Raw genomic sequence first — 21,424 nt, 5'->3', positions numbered from 1 at the left:
GGAAATGCAACCAACTGATTTCTGATCAATGATCAAAAATAAAACCCCTTTGTTTTGTCTGCAAGTATTCTGCTGGACTTGTGTTCTTTCACTTCCCCTAGTAAAGAAATGCAGAAGTTGTTCTTATAAAAAAAAGAAGAAATCCATACTGAATGAAATTTGGCCAGGGTAATTATTATCTAGCCAGGCCTACAGAGCAAACAGCAGGTGAGATAAACTTAATCTCAATAGCAAAGTTCAGAATACTTGTACATCTCCCCACCAGAATACAGGATCTTTTAAAACATGACATCACTTTAACTTTCCAGGGCCAAGATAATACACGATTTGCATTAACACAAGGCCGAGTCAGCTGACCATTTGATTAAAACTAAATCCATACCCTAAAACCTGGACCTGGTTTGTAGAAAGAGAAAAGGCACGGATCATTTTCAAAAATTATTGAGGAGGCTGCTTCTTGTGGGAAGCCAGCAGGGACTTCGGTGTTTAAGTTGCTTTGAAAATAAAGTGTAGGATCTTAGAAGCTTGTCAGAAAAACGGACACAAGTGTTGCTTTTTGCACCTGAATCAAAGATATGGACACACAAAACTTGTCGTCTTCCTCCTAGCCATGGAGATATCCAAATTCTCTGTGTCCCAAGGTGACGAATCAGAGAAAAGCTGCTTGGGAGGTTGGGAGACCTCTGAAGGTCTCCGGTTCAACCTCCTGCTCAAAGCAAGAACATCACCAACACCAGATCAGATCAGCTGAGGCTTTGGCCATATCTCAAAACCCAGCCCCTCCGCCTCTCTGGGTACCCATCCTGGGTCTCCACCACCCACCTCTCGAAGAAGTGCTCAACCCAAACCTCCCAAAGGGCAAGTTGTGGCTGGTGCCTCATGTTATAACACCTGTCATAATCAAGAAGAGTTTGGTCCCATCATCTCTGTAGCTGCCCATGGAACAGTTGCAGTTTGTTATCACCTTCCCTCAACCCTTCCATGTGATTCCTGGTCCTGGCTCTCATGACCTAAACACTTTCCCTCAAGGGAAACTACCCTCCTACATTCACTGCTTCTTGATGATTTGGATGTTTTGGTGGAGAATAAGATTTTGAGTCTTAGGGCTCCTGCAGCAAAAATCTCTCTGCCTCCTCCAGTTTGAACCAAAACTTTGGTTTAAGCTCTGAACTCTGAAAAGGACTTCACAGACAGAGCCCTGTGTTGGGAGAGGCACTTTGCTGTAGCCCAGGATGGGGTACCTGGTAGCCTTTGTGGAGGTCTGGGAATGTCTTTATGCACCTCTGCCTCTTCTCTCACTCATCTATCCTACCAGTGACTGCCCAGACTTTGTGAAGCCTTTGGTTTCACCTCAGTGCTTTGGGAAGCTGGGACTAGGTTCTACATTAGGATTTTCTTAGCCAAAATGTGAAAGGCTACAACCCAGGGCTTTTGCTGATTCAGTCATGGATTTCTCCAGTGCAGGTCTGGTTGGTCACCCCAAAACACTTAGCCATTTTTTGAAGACCTTGGTCACAAGCTTGTCAATCACACATCTCCAGATGGGCTTCCCTCTGTCTCAACCCATATAATTGCTCGGGGCACCCCTGTTTCTGCTGTGCTTGAACCTGGGAACTTGGTCTGCTGCCCAGTTTTCACATATTTGGTCTGATTATTTATAATAGAATAGAATAGACTTATCAAGATTGGAAAAGAGCTGTAGGATCATCAAGTCTAACCATCAGCCCAGCACTACCATGTCTCCTAAACCATGCCCTTAAGTGCCACATCTACACATCTCTTAAATACCTCCAGGGATGGTGACACAACCACTTCCCTGGGCAGCCTGTTCCAATGCCTGACCACTCTTGCAGTAAAGAAATTTTTCCTAATATCCAACCTAAAACTCCCCTGGTGCAGCTTGAGGCCATTTCTTCTCATCCTATTGCTTGTTACTTGGGAGAAGAGACCAACCCCCTCCTCACTACAGCCTCCTTCCAGGTAGTTGCAGAGAGCAATAAGGTCTCTCCTCAGCCTCCTCTTCTCCAGGCTAAACCCCCCCAGCTCCCTCAGCCGCTCCCCAGCACACTTGCTCTCCAGACCCTTCCCCAGCTTGACCCTTATCCTTGAGGAACAAGGGTTTCTTCAGCAGGCCATATGGCTGCATTGCTTCAAAAGGTTGAATAGGATGGGAAAAGATGCTGCTGCTGCAAACTCTCTTTTCCTCTTGATTTCTATGAATTTTTCATTGTGCTGTATTACCAGGACAGCACTGAGATGAAATATGGCACCTTTCCCTGCTTTTTCTCTTTTTGAAACAGCCGTGGTGGTCTTCTGGAGACTGGCTGCCTGGAGGCTGTAACTTCCAAGCTGTAGACGTGCAAGCACCAGCTCATATTCATTTAGATTAGATATGCCAGTATCAGAGCCTTGATAAGACTGTTGAAAGCGGCAGCTTGTACAAAGTGCTGCTGCTTGATAAAGCTCTCCATTAATGCAGAAATTCAGCAAAAGGCAGCCCTCAGCCCTTGCCATCTTATTACAAAGGTCCCAAAGGGAGCAAAGGCTTAGTATTGCTTCTCCAAGGGCAAGGCAGCGGTTTCCCTGATAGTGTGAGACCTATCACTGCCTTAGTTTGCTTGCCAATGATCACCTGGGGAGCAGAGCTTACAGAAGAGCTGGCCTTTGCTATTGGGGTCTTGCCTTATAGCAGGAATAAAGCTGTTGGCTGTGCCACTCACCTCCCACTCTCTTGCCACAGATATCTGTGGTGTAGTGCTGTCGCCTCTCTCAGGGCATGTGGACCCTTGCTCACACCCTTGGAGGGCATATATTGCCCTTGCAACTTGGCTTTTGGTGGGATGAGGCTGTCCTCCATCCCACCACCCAGCTTATGGAGTCAGGGGACAAGGGCTGAAAACGGTGCTTGTTGCTATGGAGCTAGTTTGTGCCAGGGCAGGGAAAGAAAATGGGAAAGAAACGGAGCCTTTAGCAGTTAAGTTCTTGAGTGAGGAAGGTCTGGAAGAGTCCCCCAAAGCAGAGCCAGTGAACATTTAAGCAATGCAAATGTGCTTCATCTCACCTGACCACACACCTGCAGTGCAGATGTCTCCATCTGATCCAGGCACAGGATGAGCCCCTGAGACACAGGGGACAAACCTTTATAAGTAAACCTTCATTTGACCAAGTGGAGACTTGCATGTTGGGGTGCAAAGAGCAGTAGCCTCCAAGTGCCTACAGGTGGTCAGATGAAATCCTTTCTGGAGGGACACCTGGCTGTCACTCTGGGCCTGTGCTCTCCTCTCTAGCTGGCCCATGCTCTCCTCAATCCTGATTTATCAAGTACAGCAGCTCACTTAATGGATTGCAGCTAATTAGTCAAAGCTATTCAGGTCCATACAGGCATGAGAAGGAGTCTGTGCGTCTCCATGCCCTACTGTTTGTGTGTAAGTCCTGATGAGCAACCCATCTTACCACACACATGCACTGTATGAATGTCCCATTCCCTGAAATGACTTTTCATAAATGTAATAGCTCTGTCAAAGCAATTGACTTGGATTCCCACACCCATGATATCTAGCAGAGCCTCAACCTCTGGGATGATCATTACTCTGGTATCTTCACCACTCCAGAGTGAATGTGCAGATGCGCTGTGCCAAAGGCCAGTGTTCCTGTCTCTCTCTCAGCCAAATATACAACTACAGTTTATATTTAAAACAGGTAAGTCCAAACAAAAGCCCCCAAGACCTTCCCTAGCAGATGGTGCTCCTTGGTCAGGGAAAGCAATAACACAGGAGCAATGTACCAACCAGAGGCTTAGTGCTGAGGCATGACACTGCAGTGAGAAGGGCAGAGTGAGAGGTTGCATGGGGTCTGAGAGCGTTTGAGTTTTCACCAGGTTCACGGCCAGGGAGACACTCCACGGGAAATGACTATGGTGCCAGAGCTGTGGACAAAGTCCTGGACTGCCACCATGCATGTCCCACTAGGTGCTGCTGGCATGTTTGCTAGAGTCAAAGCACCTCCCTGAGCACAGGTATCCCCATTTTGTACATGAGCTTTAAACTAGATTTGAAGAAGGAAAGGGGTAAAACCAGGCTTGCTAGAGATAATCCTGGGAGTGGCATGCCAATGTTTGAGGGACGGTGTGCTAGCGAGGTCTTCAGTCTGCTGTCTCAGTGGAGGTAGAGGATGGAGATCTGTGTAGCAGCAAAGATACAAGGGTTATGAGTGTGTTAGAAACCATGGAAGCACCTGAGAATGGTCATGTAGGAATTAGGGTTTCCCCCCCCTAAAAAAAGGTGGTGGGACCAATAGCCCAGCTGAAGTGCATCTACACGAATGCATGCAGCATGGGCAGCAAACAGGAGCAGCTGGAAGCCATTGTGCAGCAGGAAAGCTATGATATAGTTGCCATAGGGGAAACATGGTGGGATGACTTGCACAGCTGGACTGCTGCAATGGATGGCACTAAACCCTTCAGAAGGGATAGGCAAGAAAGGAGAGGTGGTGGGGTAGCTCTGTATGTTAGGGAGTGTTTTGATTGTCTAGAGGTTGATGGTGATGAAAGGGTCAAGTGTTTATGGGTAAGAATCGGGAGGAAGGCCAACAAGGCACATATCATGGTGGGAGTCTGTTATAGACCACCCAACCAGATGAAGAGGCAGATGAAATATTCTATAAGCAGCTGGGAGAAGTCTTACAATCGGTTGCCCTTGTTCTTGTGGGAGACTTCAACTTACCAGATGTCTGCTAGAAATACAACACAGCAGAGAGGAACCAGCCTAGGGGTTTCCTGAAGTGTGTGGAAGATAACTTCTTCACACAGCTGGTGTGAACCAACTAGGGAAGGTGTCCTGCCGAATCTGTTGCTCACAAACAGAGAAGCTCTGGTGGATGATGTGATGGTTGGAGGCTGTCTTGGGCCTAGTGAGCATGAAATGATAGTTGTTGATTCTTGGAGAAGTGAGGAGGGGGGTCATCAGAACTGCTGCCTTGGACTTCCGGAGGGCAGACTTTGGCTTGTTCAGGAGCCTGGTTGACAGAGCCCCTTGGGAGGCAGCCCTGAAGGGCAAAGGAGTCCAGGAAGGCTGGGCATTCTTCAAGAAGGAAATCTTAAATGTGCAAGAGCAGGCCATCCACATGTGCCGAAAGATGAGCTGGCAGGGGGGAAGACCAGCCTGGCTGAGCAGAGAGCTTTGACTGGAACTCAGGGAAAAAAAGGAGAGTTTATGACCTCTGGAAGCAGGGGCAGGCAGCTCAGGAGGACAAGGATCTTGTGAGGTCATGCAAGGAGAAAATGAGAAGGGCCAAAGTCCAACTAGACCTTAATCTGCCTACTGCCATAAAAGACAATTAAAAATGTTTCTATAAATACATTAACAACAAAGGGAGGGCTAAGGAGAATCTCCATCCTATATTGGATGTGGAGGGAAACATAGTGATCATGGATGAGGAAAAGGCTGAGGTACTCAATGCCTCCTTTGCCTCAGTCTTTAATAGTAAGACCAGTTGTTCTCTGGGTACCCAGCCCCCTGAGCTGGAAGACAGGGACAGGGAGCAGAATGAACACCCCAGAATCCAAGGGGAAGTGGTTAGTGATCTGCTACACCACTTAGACACACACAAGTGTATGGGGCCAGATGGGATCCATCCAAGGGTCCTGAGGGAACTGTCAGAAGTGCTCACCAAGCCACTGTCAATCCTTTATCAGCAGTCCTGGCTAATAGGGAGGTCCCAGTTGACTGGAACTTAGCAAATGTGACGCCCATCTCCAAGAGGGCTTGAAGGAGGATCTGGGGAGCTACAGGCCTGTCAGTCTGACCTGGGTGCCAGGGAAGGTTATGGAGCAGGACATCCTGAGTGCTATCACGTGGCATGTACAGGACAACCAGGTGATCAGACCTAGTCGGCATGGGTTTATGAAAGGCAGGTCCTGCTTGACTAACCTGATCTTCTATGACAAGGTGGATCCGCTTAGTGGATGAGAGAAAGGCTGTGGATGTTATCTACCTAGACTTTAGTAAAGCCTTTAACACGGTTTCCCCCAGCACTCTCCTGGAGAAACTGGCTGCTCATGGCTTGGATGGGTGTACTCTTCACTGGGTTAAAAACTGGCTGGATCGCCGAGCCCAGAGAGTTATGGTGAATGGAGTTAAATCCAGTTGGCGGCTGGTCACAAGCAGGGTTCCCCAGGGCTCAGTGTTGGGGCCAGTCTTGTTTAATAACTTAATGATCTGGATGGGGGGATCGGGTGCACCCTCAGTAAGTTTGCAGATGACACCAAGTTGGGCGGGAGTGTTGATCTGCTCGAGGGTAGGACGGCTCTGCAGAGGGATGTGGACAGGCTGGATGGGCAGAGGCCAATTGTATGAGGTTTAATAAGGCCAAGTGCCAGGTCCTGCACTTGGGTCACAACAACCCCAGGCATTGCTAAAGGCTTGGGGAGGAGTGGCTGGGAAGCTGCCTGGCAGAAAAAGACCTGGGAGTGTTGGTCAACATCCAGCTGAGCATGAGCCAGCAGTGCCCAGGTGGCCAAGGAGGCCAACAGCACCCGGGCTTGTGTCAGGAATAGTGTGGCCAGCAGTAGGAGGGAAGTGATCGTGCCTCTGTGCTCGGCACTGGTGAGGCCGCACCTCGAGTACGGTGTTCAGTTTTGGGCCCCTCAGTACAAGAAGGACATTGAGATGCTGGAGAGTGTCCAGAGAAGGGCAATGAAGCTGGTGAAGGGTCTGGAGGACAATTCTTCTGAGGAACAGCTGAGGGAGCTGGGGGGGTTTAGCCTGGAGAAGAGGAGGCTGAGGGGAACCTTATCTTTCTCTGCAACTACCTGAAAGGAGGTTGTAGCGAGGTGGGTGTTGGTCTTCTCCCAAGTAACAAGCACTTGGCAAGCACTGGAATAGGCTGCCCAGGGAAGTGGTTGAGTCACCATCCCTGGAGGTCTCTAGAAGATGTATAGATACGGAGCTTAGGGACATGGTTTAGTGGTAGACTTGGCAGTGCTAGGTTAACAGTTGGACTTGATGATCTTTTCCAACCTAAACAATTCTATGATTCTATGATGCACAGAAATGGACAGACTTTCTCAAAGTCACCTGGAGAACCTGGTAAAAAAAATGTGCTTTAACTGCTCAGCCTCCATAGCATCTTCCTTGCCAAGTCCCTGGTGGGTGATCACAGAGCCCATATCCTATGGGATTGCAGCTTTTGAGATAAAATTTGGCCCTGAGGTTTAATACAATCTTTTGGCATAGTAGGACAGGATTGCACAACCTTCTCAAGGTAATAGCATCTTCAGCGTCCCACTGTGGGAACCAGCATTGCACAATCTCATCCTCACACTCCCTTTGTGCTCTGCCTTTACAAGTAGGTCCTGCACTTTGGTCTACAAGACCCAAATCACAATACGGATGTCCCTGAGCTTGTTGTGAAACACCTCACGGTAAGTAAAAAGCGTTGCACCCAGCCATGGGGAAAGGGCGAATGTGCTGGTGGCTCCTTGCCCTGCAAAATCACCAGAGGTAGAGGTCAAAAAATGTGTGTGTGTACATTTGTAGGTGAGAAGAGGTGTTGTCCCACGTGGAAGTCCTACCTCATGTCACCTGGGATAATGACAATTTATATCAGATTTAGAGGGGGGGAGCCACATTTGCTGTAACAAGGGAGCAGCTTCATGCACTTTAAATCATTTACAGTTGTACATTTCTGCCTTATATTTCCTTGACATGAGGCTCAGACAAATGATTCTGGGTGCATGTTTGCCTGTGCAGCCGTAGACACTCTGCAGACTTCCCTAGCCCCCGTCTTCCCGTGGATCTCTGAAAGTCGCCAATGCGTGGGTCTGCCTTTGAGAAGGGCAGAACCGAAATAGTTTGATTTCTGGCAAAACCTTATAGTTTTTACCTGGAATCTCCCTGTTTTCTCTGTGAAAGTTCATACTTCTGTGCCTGAGAGGGCAGGGGGTACATAACTTCTTCAACAACCCCCAGCAACAAGCTTATATATTTTTTCTCAGACAACATAAATACGCTTCCCACTGGGACGTACTCTGCACAGGGTAGTAAGTGGCATTGCAAAACCCCAAACATCCTTATCACCCACTTAATGGACATGCCTGGCGTTGCTTGGGTCACTGATAGGTCCAAAAGCTTTTGCTTCTGTATGGTTTTCAGACACCAGGCAGCAAACAGGCAGAGGCAGGACTGGGTGATATAGGGAGATTTTTGTGCTGTTCAGGTTTATGCGATTTTTTAAATAAAATTTTATTACATTTTGAACATTCTGGTCCTGGTTGTGAGTTGGGGTCTTTCCATGTGCCCCTTTCTGAGTTCTCTCCTGGGGATAGGCGCCAGAGACCAGGAGGGTGATAAAACCCCAGGTCAGATCTCAGGGAGAAGATGGGGTGAACATGAAGAACCTCCTTCCCACCTTGCGCTTGCTCAGGTCACCCACCTTTGTAGCCTGGCCTCCTGCTGCAGGACATCACCCCGACTCCTCTACCTCAGCTCAAAAATGGGGCTTTTTGGAGGTGTTTCCTGGCTGGTGCCTCAAATCCCTGCGGGATGGCTGGGTGTGCGTGGATGGAGGGAGCTGTGCGAGGGTGGGAAAGGCTGGGTGCAAGCAGGTCAAGCCTCCGCCGAGGCTGCGTTGGTGCATCTCCTCCGTGGATGCAAGGCATTGCCGCCATCTAGTGACACGGGGATTCACTGGTGGCTCTGGCAGAGCCTGTGCTCCCCGGCGCTGCTGGGCCTGGGGATGCTCTGCTAGGGGCGTGGAAAGGGGACCCAAACCCAACGCATTGCTTGTGCTTGGGACATATAGGGGGAGAGGATAGAAACCTGCTCAGCAAACACGAACCTGGGAGTGTTGCAGTGCTTTCCTTCGAGTGCTGCAATGCTCTGGGGTGAGACCTGAAATTTTGGGGGGACTCGTGCAGGAAAAAATTAACTTCTCATGGCTGTACGTGCCCTTCTGTTTCCTTGTTCCTCGCCATGCTTTGGGATGCCTTTGGTGGGTGGAGAGGCTGAGGAAATTCCATGTGGAGGCATGAGAACTGATGCAGTACAAAGGAAGGTTGGAAAATCCTGACAGCACCTTAGCTGGGGTTTGCAGATACAGCTGGTTACTGACAGGTGAGTCCAAAGAGAATGAACTGCTTGGAACAGACAAGGTCCAAAGTGGAAGTGCAAATCCCAGCAAGAATAGGGAGGCACTGGGTAAGACCAGGTTAATTAAAAACAGTTACATTTCCCAGCTCTTGGTCTGTTGCTGGAGTGGATAAGCCCAGGTGGGCTGGTATGCAGCAGCACAGGCATGCTCCTCCTCTCTTTTTTTTTCTTTTAAAATTCAAAAAAACCTTAAAGAAATGGCACTTTAAACATGAATGCATGGAGCTTGCAGGGCTGAGCCTGGGAAAAGCCCTCCCAATAAATGGCACTGCTGCCCTGGTACATGCCACAGGTGCTTCCCCTGGGCTCTGCACTCACCTGTGGCTGCCACATAAACAATCCCTGCCATCACAGCATCAGCCAATGATCTCATTAGCAAGGGCTATCGCTGCTGATAGGCCCAGGGCATGGATCAGGGCATCCCCTGGAGGGATGTAATGCTGAAGGGATCATTGAATTCATTGTAAGTGCTTCACTTTAAAAAAATAAAGAAATGAATCAGTGAATCACACAGCTAATGCACCTGTTGAAAGAATTAGACATACTGTAAGTCAATGCCCAGAGACATAATGTCCCATGGTGGTGGGGTAGGCAAGGTCCCATCAGGGTGTACTGGGTGAACACAGGAGGTGCTCAGATGCTTGTTGGTGATACTAAACTATTACATTGGTAATAAAAGCTATCAGCTTGTGCAGCTTTTTCTAGGGATTTGATCTTTTCCTTATTCTAGCCTAAATTTGAGCTAGGCTCAAAGTGTGGTCTGTTCTGCATGGGCAGAGAGTGCTACAAGGAAGGCAAATCCTGAATTCACCTCGGTACACTGTTGTGGGAGAGGTTAGAGGACACAAATCATGTATCCTGCAGCTTTTGGTATCTTCTTTATTTCTAGTATTTCATAGTTTTGTCCAGAGATGGTACTGGACTTTTTTGTGTCAGCTACTACTGGAGCATGATGAGTAAAAAACCCTTTCAGAGCTGGTAAACAAGGAAGGGACTAATAACTAACCCAGCTGAGTATTAAAGAATCATTTACCCTCCCAAAATACATGGGGTGTTAAAAATATATGGGACTGAGAATATAATCTCTTTACACCACTTTGCCACTGTGTGATTTGTTCTGCACGTCAGGGCCAGCTGAGGCGAGTGGCTGATGCCGAGACCAGCCACTCGCCTCAGCTGGGCAGGTGACCCTGGAGGCTTTCAGTGACTGCAGGGGTGGCCCTGGGGAAGTTTTACCATCAGTTTAAACCTGAGCCATCCCTGAAGAGCAAGGTCCTGCCCTGCTGCCTGTTTTTTCCAGCATCCCCTGGGTGTGCAGCTGGAATGGGGAGGGACCCCCATTACAGGTCAGCACCCCACTATATGCCAATGTGCCATAAGGACCTAGTGCCTGTGGGTACGGAGAGGACCCTGGGACCGCAGCGGGTTTGGGTGGCTCAGGCTTCCTCTTTGGAACATGATGAGAAATGTTGGGCACAGACATCTCCTTAAGGTGGGGAAATGCAGGCTGGTTGGGTGATATAACTGATATAATTATAGATAACTAGATCCCTTTCTAGCTGATTTCCTAGAGGTGGTCAAAAAATGGAGATTATTAACACAGCTCTTTCCCACTGGGTAAGCTCAGATTTATTATTATTAAAAGGCTGCTGTTTGCTTCCTGCACTGCTACAGCTGCCTTGTTTGACCTTGAGGAACACCATCATAGGCAACTCTGCCCAGAGCCTGAAATTTAGCTTCTGCCTCCTGCTGAGGAGCTTGCAGTAACAGTTCTTTTTGGATGTTGGGTGTAGAAAAGCCCATTTCCATGTCGGTGCTCAGGGCAAGGACCAGGCCACTCTCTACCAGAGACTTTTCTCATGGCTCCAGTTACTCACCAGAATTAGAGAGGCAACGCATATTGGGTTGGGCTCCAAAGCTTTGGCAGATGATGTGTCCCTTATGCCAGACGTGGACTTTTGGATTCATGCCTGGATGTTATCAGCCATCCTTTGTACCTTTGCACCATGCCTTCCTGGGCTGAAGTCCCCACACACGCTCCAGCAGCACACGCTGCGCTGCACCTTGGGTCTGTGCAGCCACTAGCCCTTCAAAAAATACTTAGTATTTATTAAACTAAAAAGTAAGGAAGAGGATGCATAGCCCTTCCCTGCACTGGAGAACTTAGTTTTTGCACAGCCCCGCTTGTGTCCCCTCTCCCTCCTGTGCCTCAGTTTCCCCATCAGTGGGACAGGGCTCTGACGACCTCCCAGCCTTGCAGGCTGAATGTGTGGCTTTGCACAGCTGAATTACAGACTGATTTTGCTTGGAAGGGACCTCCAGAGGTTTCCAACCTAAACCCTGCTTTAAGCATGTTCAATCTCAAATTTAAATCCAACTTCACAGTTAAATCAGGTGGCTCAGTGCTTCCACAGCTGAATTTTGAGTTTCTCTAGGATTATACTGGAGACAACAAGCTTGATCCCCCTCAGGGTTAAAAGCTATGTCCTTATATCTAACTAGATTTCTCCCCAGCTGCAGCTCATGCCTGCTGCCCCTCGCCCCGATGCCCGATAACGCCAGGAGCAGCTCGGCTCCATCTCTCCCGCATATTCCCATCCCCAGGCTCGGTGCAGGGCGGCCACTTCCACCGGCTGCGCCGCGGCAAGGGGAACGTTGGCAGGTTGCAACGGGGAGAAGTTTTCTGTGAGCACAAGTGCAAAGGGTGGCTGGGCTGCAAGCGGCGGCGGCAGTGACGGCGAGTTGCTTGGACACTTTCCAGCCTCTGCGTGGGGTCAAGCGGCCCTGCAGCCTGCCGTGCCGTGCCGAGGGGCTGCACCGTTAGCCGGAGTGCCTCAGGTGGGAACGGCTATGGGGGTTCATGGGGTTGGGGTGAGAGGAGGCTTCTCCCGGCAGTGCTGGCGGCTGCTCGGGAGGATTTGCATGAATCTGGTAGATTTAGCTCAGCCCTTCCTACACTGAGTTAAATCCTGTCCTTAGTTTAACCCCTTTGAACAAAATCAGCCTGCTCTAAAAACATGGTTATTTCCTTTTATTTATTCCTTTTATTTATTTTTTAAATTTTAAAATTCCAGCTTTTGCAAATAGCCTGCAGGGGACATGACGTGCTTGCGCAGCGACTCCTGCACTGTCAGGGCTTTTGCTCAGGCTGGGAAGTGTCTCCTGGGCAGAGTGGGAAGGGCACAGGGAAAGTCTCGGGCAGCATTTCCACTGTCCACAAAACGCCGTGTGCCCTCCAGCGGCTCTGTCTGCTCTACCTCCCCACGGTGTGGAATTTTTTTAGGGGGATAGGCGCTTTCTTCCCTGAGGAGCTCTGTCTGTCACATGGGAAGTTTTGGGGGGAGTCAGCTTGGGATGTGGGGCTGTTCCCAGTGGGTGGGATGCTCTGGGGCCCTGGCAGTGACTGTGGTGCCTCCCCAGAACCCATGGGCTATGTCAGCACGCGGGGAGGTGCAGGGGCCGTCGACTTTGAGGGAGCCCTCTTCTCTGGCTACGCACCCGATGGGGGCCTCTTCATGCCCCAGCACATACCCTCGCTGGACGGGGACACCCTGCGGAGGTGGAGCTGCCTCTCCTACCAGGAGCTGGTGAAGGAGGTCTGCTCCCTCTTCATCACAGCTGAGCTGGTCCCGCGGAACATGCTCAACGGTGAGCCTCAACCATGCAGGGAGTTGCTCGCAGGGATGTGCATGAGGATTTTGGGGTGTTCAGATGCATCTGCCTGCCTTCACCCCACCCTCTTTGCAGCTTTCCGAGGATGGAGCCTGTTGTGCCATTGTCTGCTCCTTTCTGTACCCTGTTCTCCTCTGTCACTTCTCTGGGGCTTGTTACCTCCTGGAAAAGGTGTCCCCCATAGTCCTGCTCGCTGCTCCAGACCTGCCCTCCCACCAGGGCTTTCTGCTGCTCCACACTCCCATTGAGATCTGGTTTTTGATGTTTTTAAACATTTAACAACTATCACTTCCACAAGAGGGCAGCTACAACCTCTGTCTCATTGGCACTTCATGACAAAATTTGGGTTTCCTGTATTTCATATTTTAACACAGTTTGCTCTGATTTTGTCAAGTGTCCCCTGGGGTCTCTCACTGTAGAGTTACTGGAGACAATAAAGTGGGCTGGTTTACTCCTAATAACTAAGAATAACTTGTAGGATATCTCTCAGCCCTCCAGCTGCTGAAAGTCTTTAGTTTGGTTGAAAGCTTCCCAGGAGCACGAAAAGTACAGATGCAGGAAGCCATGGGTCAGAAAAATACTCCTCTACCCAATCTAACAGCCCCTCTAACCATTTTCCTTCTAGACCTGATTGACAGGGCCTTCAGCAGGTTCAGACACAAGGACATCGTCCATCTGTCCAGGCTGAAAGACGGGCTAAATGTTTTGGAGCTGTGGCACGGGGTTACTTATGCGTTTAAGGATCTGTCCTTGTCCTGCACGGGACAGTTTTTACAATACTTCTTGGAGAAAAAACAGAAGCACGTCACTATTCTGGTGGGTGAGTATGCCTCTGTGTGTGGGGTAGAACTTCTGGGCAGGTCTTTACCTTGAGAGCCATCATCCCACAGCCCTCCCCATAGATGCCCTGGGGTGGTATTGCCTCGTGGGTGGCTGGTTAGTGATCTCCAGGCAATGCCACGGTGGCTGCTTTAGCCAAAATCATCTCATAGAGCATCTCTGCATCTTTTTCTTAAAGGCCAGTGATGCGGGTTTGACTGATGCATCAATTTTTGCTTTTCTTCATTCTCCCTCACTTTGAAACAGGGACTTCAGGGGACACGGGGAGCTCGGCCATTGAGAGTGTGAGAGGGCAGAAGAACACGGACATCTTTGTTCTCCTGCCCAAGGGGTTCTGCACGCAGATACAGGAACTTCAGATGACCACTGTCATTGAAGACAATGTTCATGTCTTTGCTGGTTGGCATTACTGTTGGACTGTCCACTTTATGGCCCTACTGTGTCAAAACCGTAACCCTAAAAGTCTCAGGGCACTGCTGCTTTAGCACCTACAGCCAACTGGCTTGTTGACATCATGGCTACTGTGCCCAGACATGTGGCTAACAGGAGCCTATAGCAGACATCCCCACTCTGATGAAAAGTGGTTCAAGGCTTCCTTTTCTCCTGGCCACAGATCAGAACTGCCTCCATGCAGGTGGTTGGTGTTTAGCTGCACTGAATTCAGCACCATTTCTTGGCACTAAAAGGATTAAGAGTCACCACTTCCCTCCATCCCCTCACCGCCATGGGTGGTCCATCCCCTACCTCTGTGCCGCCCCCATGGTTAGGGATCACTGCTGGGTGCTTGAGCTGTGTCCATAGACTCCTCTGCTCAGCCAGGTCTCACCTTGGCATCTCATGGAGGATGCAGGCATTTGCATTCCTGGCAAATATACACTTGGCGTAAGCAAGAGCCCAGAGTGCAATGTCTGCAGGAACCACCTGGCATCCATGTGGTGGTACTCAACCGCTGGCTTGTACAGCCCCAAAGGCAGATGGGCAGCTCAGGACACCCCTGGCTGCAGCAAACCCCGGGGCTTGAGACTGGCCCTATTTCTGAGCAGAAATACTTTGTTTGCGCTGATGTTGGCAGATCTAATCTTTCTTTTCTCCTTTTGACAGCTCATGGGAACAGTGATGAAATCGATGACCCAATCAAGGAACTGTTCGCTGATGTTGATTTTGCCAGAAAATATAATCTGATGAGCTTGAATTCAGTCAATTGGTCTAGGATTATGGTGCAGATTGCTCACCACTTCTACGCTTACTTTCAGTGCGCTCCGTCCCTGGATACCACCCCACTGCCAGTGGTGGAAATTGTTGTGCCAACAGGAGGAGGAGGAAATGTCACAGGTGAAGGGAAAAAAGATAGGTTAGATAGGGAAGCGAGAGAGTGCTGTGACTTATAGTCTAAAAGCACTTTGCAGATGCCAGGTATTGCTATTTATTAAAACACCCACTCTCTGGTAGGATTTCTTCAGAACCACTTAGATTTTATTACTCATGTATGGTTATTACTCACTCAGGTGTCACTGATGATTTGCAACGTGCAGAAAATCCCAAACCACCCTTTGATGATGACTGTAGCTATCCTGAGGATGGGCATATTAGAAGAGGACAGAATGTGCTTGATCCAGAAAAGAGGGAAAATACTGTGGCTCTGTTTTCCTAAGTGAGACATTAACAGAGGTGTGGAGCCCTGCCTGGTCCTACTCTGGTTTGCACGGTAGTGTGCAGTCAAGAGAACCACTCCTAATTGCATAATCTGGCCTTCTGAATGTGAGTCCTAGATTGCCTCCATCCCAAAATCGGTGTACAGCTGTTTTATGAAAGCAACAAAGGATTCGATGCACTCACTGTATTTCCAGGCTGCCCATTTGAGCCAGCATTAATAAGACACAAGACCCAAAAGATTCATCTCTCTTGCTTGAACAGCAGCTGCCTGACCTCTCGGTCCCCTGCCCATCCATCTTCAAATCTGGAGATGCCCAAGGGTCAGTGTTCGATGGCCTGACATGGCAGGAGAGCATTGCATCCCAGGATTTTACCATCTGGTGCTTGACCAAAGCGTTGTAGATATCTCAGAGACTATTAGGGAATGTCATTTGTAGCTGCTTCTGAACTATATGCTCAATCAATTTGTAGTGACTTCTTTGCTAAATCTCCTTTGAATGTTTCTTCATCGAGCATGCATGCATTTTTTCACTTTTTTTCTAGCTGGCTGTATTGCCCAGCAAATGGGTCTCCCGATTCGACTTGTTGCCGTGGTTAACAGCAATGACATCATTCATAGGACTGTTCAACATGGAGATTTCTCACTGTCAGAGAGTGTGAAGGCTACGTTAGCATCAGCCATGGATATTCAGGTATGTAATGAATTGGCCAAAATGGGACAATACAAAATATTATATATTTTTATCATGTTCCCCCTTGTACTCTGTTTTACCTGGTTTATGAGAGCATAATTCCGTGACTGGCAATGCCTCTCAGTAATGGATTATTAAGAGGTGTAACTCATATTGAGCATTTATGCTTCAGACTGATGAGCTGAGATAGATCAAACACCTTCTTCCTCATTTTCAGGGCTTGACTTTGTAATCTTCATTGTTAAATGCTGCATTTCTGAGGTTTCATTATGTGCAAGGTTAGCAAGAGAGGGGTGTTTTCTCAAAATGTGACACAGAAAATACAGAAAATTATAAATCCCACCATGTCATGTTGATGCTTCTGAAAGGCTTCACTAAGAGCAAGAGAAGAGACCAGGAAGAAGGTAGGGAAGCCCAGAAGAAATGCCTCATCTGTGACCATCTGCAGTTTGCTCAGGGAAAAACAAGTCTCAGCAGGCCGGGAAAGGCCTCAGAAATGAAAAGTCATGGAGGTACAGAAACCAAACACCTGGAAGCAAATACCTCCCGTTTCATACCTACCCTGTGATCCACAGGGACTGGATCTGCTTCCAGACAAGTGACCAAAGTGTGAAACACTTGGTGTTGTATCGCTGTGGCCTTACGCTACCTGGATTTTCCAAAAGCTGTTCAAACATATTAGGAGGACCTGGGAGCCTGAGCGAACTGCCATGCTTTGCAGTCAGTAACCCATTATGCCCCCAACACCAGGCTTCTGTGGTCTGCAGCCTGACTTTCCTCCCAAGGCACGGATTTGTGGAGCTCCTCAAGGCTCAAAGGGTAGCTGGGCTCCTCTCTTGGCCCATGTCTCTTCAGTAGCACTAGTCTGCTGAGGTGCCTAAGCATGTGCCAGACTTTGGGATCGTAAGGGAAGACAGCCAGGCGAGGTGATGTCCAGAGATTCCTGAGGAGCTGGATGGGTGTATCCCTCTGCACATCCCTCTCCATGGCTGACTGGGGCATCACTGTATAGCTCACATCTGAAGCATCCATGCAAATATTTCCATATCTGAGCAGATCATGCTGGAAGGAACCTCGGGAGGTCTCTAGTCAGGACCTTCTCAAAGCAGGGTCACCCATAAGGTCAGACTGGGTTGCTCAGGGCTTTGTTCAGTCAGGTACTGGAAACCTTCAAGGATGGAGAGTGCACGGCCTCTTTAGGTTGCCTATTTTGCAGACAAGCTGGAGCAGAGAAAACTCTCCAGTTAGACACTAACTGAAGAGTTGAAGGTGAAGCAAAAAAGTGTAGTGTGGATGAGCCTTTCCAGGAGAAATTCTAGGAGACACACAGCAGATGCTGTGTCTTTGCAGTACGTGAAGCCAGCCAGGGGCTGTTCTCTGGGAAGCACCATGCAGTTCATGTCCATGTGCTGAAACTTTCCTAGGGAACAGTCCCCAGCATGATCGGTCCTCCAAACTGGGCCCACTGGTTCTCTTGGGTGACTCTTGTGGCATGGGACAAAACCAGACCAGAGAGCTGGCTAATAAGATAAATGGCAAAGCCAGTGCTCACACCAGTGTCCTGGACCAGTTCGACTTACTGGTGTTGATGTAGTCATCTGCAGTGGAAGCTATAAGGCTGGTATAAATGGAGGGTGAAGAAGAAAGTCTGGATGTGGGACCAGCAGAAGGAAGGACAGGAGAAGGGGTGTCAAGAAGATGGTGCTGGAGGTACCTCTGGTAGGACGTCATCGAAGTCTAGGCACACTAACATGCAGCTTCTCAGGACAGCCAGATTGGGAAGCAGAGGACAGCCTAAACCAGGGGACAGCCTAAAGCAGGCTACGCCCAGACTCAACTGAAGATTACAGGCTGGAGGCCCTGGGAGATGATGGTGGGAAGATGAAGAACAGGACTGGGGCCATAAGCCACTCAGATAAGGACACGAAAGACTAAGTCAGTCCTAACGACTTGCTGAGGTAGGACGGGATGGAGAGACAAAAGGTCACAGGCATTGTCAGCTGCTAAAAAGTATAAAGAGCTCACCCAAAACCAGCACTTGAACCCAGGAGATGTGATGAAGTCTCAGCAGTTGGTGCCCCTTGTCCTGTCTGTCCCTACAAGATATCTTGGCCAAACCACCTGGAAGAGCATTTGGTCCTTGTGAGCATGTGGGAATGAAAGAGTGAGTGGTGAAATTCGTTTGGGACCCTCCTGTATGGTCTTGCACTGAGTTCTGCTGCAGTGTTGCAACACTGATTGCTACATAGCCATACAGGCCAGTCAGGCCCTATATGTGCCTTATGTGTTCATAAAGATTATCGGTCAGCCCTGCAGGGAGCTGGGTGTCTCACGAAGTCACGCAGGAGCTGGGTGACTCACAGCAGCATCTGCAGCACTGAGTAAACAGCTGGATATTTCTGGTTCTCAGATACATAATGTGTTATTAGCCTGGGTTCTTCAAGGTGATTGTACAGATGTGGTCACGCTATTGATTTTATCAGTCTTCCCTGCATTAGTTTTTGTTTTTTAATCTGATGGTCACAGCCAGACTTCTCTGACAGGTCAGAGATCTGAAAGACATTGTACAAGTTCCTAAAGACTTGTCTTGGGATGTAGGTATGCAGGGGGAAAACACAAAGCCCACCCCAGCTTCCACCAACTAAAATGTGGCAGTAGGACCTCAACTCTAATTAGATACCAGAGAATCCACACAGGTGCTCACCCCTCAAGACATATGCTCGAATTTCCACTGCTAACCTATTCCCTTGTTGTCCCAGGAGCCTTATAACGTGGAGAGGATCCTCTGGCTTCTCTCAGGCTCCAACAGCCGCCTGACAAAAAAGCTGATGGAGCAATTCAGCGTGTCAAAAAGCCTTAAGCTGCCGGAGGATTTGCACAGAAAGGTGAGTTCCTCATGCATGTGGCTCAGCATGTGTGTGCGTGCAAGGAGATTTACCGCTACCAGTTATTTTCAACTCATTTTCTGAATAAAATTTAATAGTGGAGAGTTTCCAACCAAAAATGTAAGTGTGAAGCCAGAGGAGTTTTATATCAGTTGTGTGCATGGGGATGTTTGTTTTTTTTTTTTAAATACCCTCTTTCTTCTTTGCAAAACTGGTTAAAAACTGCCTACAATTATTTAAGCAGAATATGCAACCACCCCTTCCTTGGCCACTCCAGTGCCGGCATTGGCCGGGCACCGAGGCATCGTGCAGCAGGTGCTGGCACAAACCGAAGAGTGGCTTTTGGGAGTGCATTTGCTGGGTTCGGTGCTGCAATTCAGCCTTGGTGTTGTGGCAAATGGGAGCACGAACGCAAAGCAGAGAAAAAGACAATAGGAAACAAAACATTTCAGATGGAAAGCTCTTCTGGCCAGATGCAATAATCTTGCCCCTTCCCACCCAACACACACTGTCCCCCACGGAGCATCCTTTGCCCGGTGCCTGCTCCTGCTTGCACAGCAGCAAAATATAGAATAAAACCCCCCATATTATTAAAAAGAAAGAAGAGCTATTACACTGAGGTGGGTTTTACAAGCCCTCAGAAACTCCCTTGGAGCATGCAAATAGCAGTGCCGAGGGGCTCCTCTCCACCCATGCTCCCAGCACATGGGGACAGAAACCCCTCACTCGTGCCCTGACCCTGTGGCCATTTCCAGCAGCGCCTCATCTCCTGGCTGCAGCAGCAACTCATTTCCCTTCAGTCCCTGGTGAGCTCCATCCTCCAGACTCCCTATTTCGAACTGCTTTGCTGAGTGCCCATGGCACAAGCCCATCTGGGAATGTGGGGGTGGTGATGCCCTGTGCAAACCTCCCTGTTTTCCCCGGGGTTGCAGCTCTCCGAGACCCTGCGCTCATGCTCGGCCTCTGACAAGGACATCGTGCGAGCCATGCAGCGCTGCTGGGAGGAAAACCGCTACCTGCTGTGCCCCCACTCTGCCGTGGCTGCTCACTACCACTATTCCCAGCCAGATGGGTAAGGACAGCTGTGGTAGGGAGCATCGGGGACTGGAGCATCACTTCTCCCTTTGCTCCTGCAGCATTTCCAGCTCAGGGCTCGCTTATATCAAAAGTTTTCTTGCTTTCTTTTCTTTTCAGCACACCCCGGTGTTGCTTAGCTCCAGCCTCTGCAGCCAAATTTCAGGACGCCCTGCTCCGGGCTGGCCTGGCTCCCCAGCTCCCCCCTGAAATCGCTGCCTTAACAGCAATGGAGACCAGGTCCACTCCCCTGGAGCGGGGACAGGACTGGGCACAAGAGCTCCGGGAGCAGATCGAAGCCACGGCACAGCGGCGGGGGGTCACTGGGCAGGGAGTCACACAGACCTGAGCTACTGAAGCATGGCTGGCTGATGCCTCCCAGGGCTCATTTTCCATTCCCAGAAGAGCCCATGTTGCACTGGGAGAGGAGCCTGCTGTCTCCGTGCAATGAATTATTACCGGAACACCCTTCACTGTTGAATTATATAGACTATTTCATAGCATTTTCAGTAAAGAGCTCTGCAGCTGGATCCTCTTTTTCCTAGAAATTCACAAAAAATGATTGAAACTCTGAATAAACCTGCCTGTTCCATCATCACATGCTATTACAGAAAGCTCCCTTAGCACTACCCACAGCCATTCCTGAGCATTATCCAGCGATTCTGGCCCCGTGCTGGGATGTTCATCCCAGAAGTGCCAGCAGCACCCGAGGTCCTCAATGGGAAAATTATGCAGGGCTGGAGTGGATCCGCTTTCCCCATCCCCATAATTTAAGCAGTGCCAGGGATCATTCCCAGGCATCAATACTTGCTCAGTGATAGTGTTAAAAAGCAGATGTTTTCCCTGGACTTGTTTATTTTAAGGAGCTGCTTTCCAGTGCTGCATCTCACTGCTTTTGGCCCTAGTCCTGCTGCAGACTCTTCCCAGGCAACTTCCACTGAAACAAATAGGAAATGGGAAATTCCCCTTATCTTCAGCCTGAAACTTCAGGTCTGTCAATACTGAGTTCCCATTATATACATATATAAATACCGTGTGTGGGAGCTGCCTCCACAAGTCATGCATCTGGCAGGAATCTCTTGTGCCTAAAAAAGGGGGGAAAAAATAGGAATAATTACACCAGGGGGAAAATCCCCCTTTGCCATAAAAAAAAAATAAATCCCCCTTTGACATCAAAGGAAGTCCCGTAATGGGAGGATTAATTTGAAGGTTTAGTGGCATTTAGCAGGTTAAAAGTAAATTCTGTGATGTGAGTCAGCATGGGATGGATGTTGGAGAATGTGTGGGAAGCTTGGCCTGGGCTGCAAGCTGCCGTGCTGGCTCCTGGGCAGCCTTTTCCTCATCATCCCCCAGCACACCCGGCCCTGCGCTGCCTCCTTCCATCCCACCTAAACCCTGCAGGAGAGGAGGGACCCGTGCCTCCCCCAGGGCAGGGGCCCAGGCTGCCCCATCCCAATTAATG

The 21,424-nt window shown here is 49.3% G+C and overlaps 1 protein-coding gene across 2 annotated transcripts; it reads left to right on the top strand.

Moving 5' to 3' along the window:
• Positions 1-11,802: 11,802 nt before the first annotated feature.
• THNSL2 (threonine synthase like 2) lies at positions 11,803-20,560 on the top strand. Of its 2 annotated transcripts, XM_064448886.1 has the most exons (9): positions 11,807-11,984; positions 12,567-12,794; positions 13,444-13,638; positions 13,905-14,057; positions 14,760-14,990; positions 15,855-16,003; positions 18,763-18,888; positions 19,821-19,960; positions 20,083-20,560. In XM_064448886.1, exons 2-9 carry the CDS (start codon positions 12,572-12,574, stop codon positions 20,309-20,311), a joined length of 1,446 nt encoding a protein of 481 aa, XP_064304956.1. In that variant the 5' UTR covers positions 11,807-11,984; positions 12,567-12,571; the 3' UTR covers positions 20,312-20,560. The 2 variants fall into 2 exon arrangements, with proteins under 2 accessions (XP_064304958.1, XP_064304956.1); XM_064448888.1 differs by lacking the exon at positions 13,905-14,057 and having other exon boundaries at positions 11,803-11,984.
• The last annotated feature ends 864 nt before the right edge of the window (positions 20,561-21,424 follow it).

Source organism: Phalacrocorax carbo, chromosome 4 (genome assembly GCF_963921805.1).
Source record: "Phalacrocorax carbo chromosome 4, bPhaCar2.1, whole genome shotgun sequence".
Lineage (NCBI taxonomy): Eukaryota > Metazoa > Chordata > Aves > Suliformes > Phalacrocoracidae > Phalacrocorax > Phalacrocorax carbo.
The sequence above is the reverse complement of the archived record's forward strand: the minus strand, read 5'-3'. Positions and strand labels throughout refer to the sequence as shown.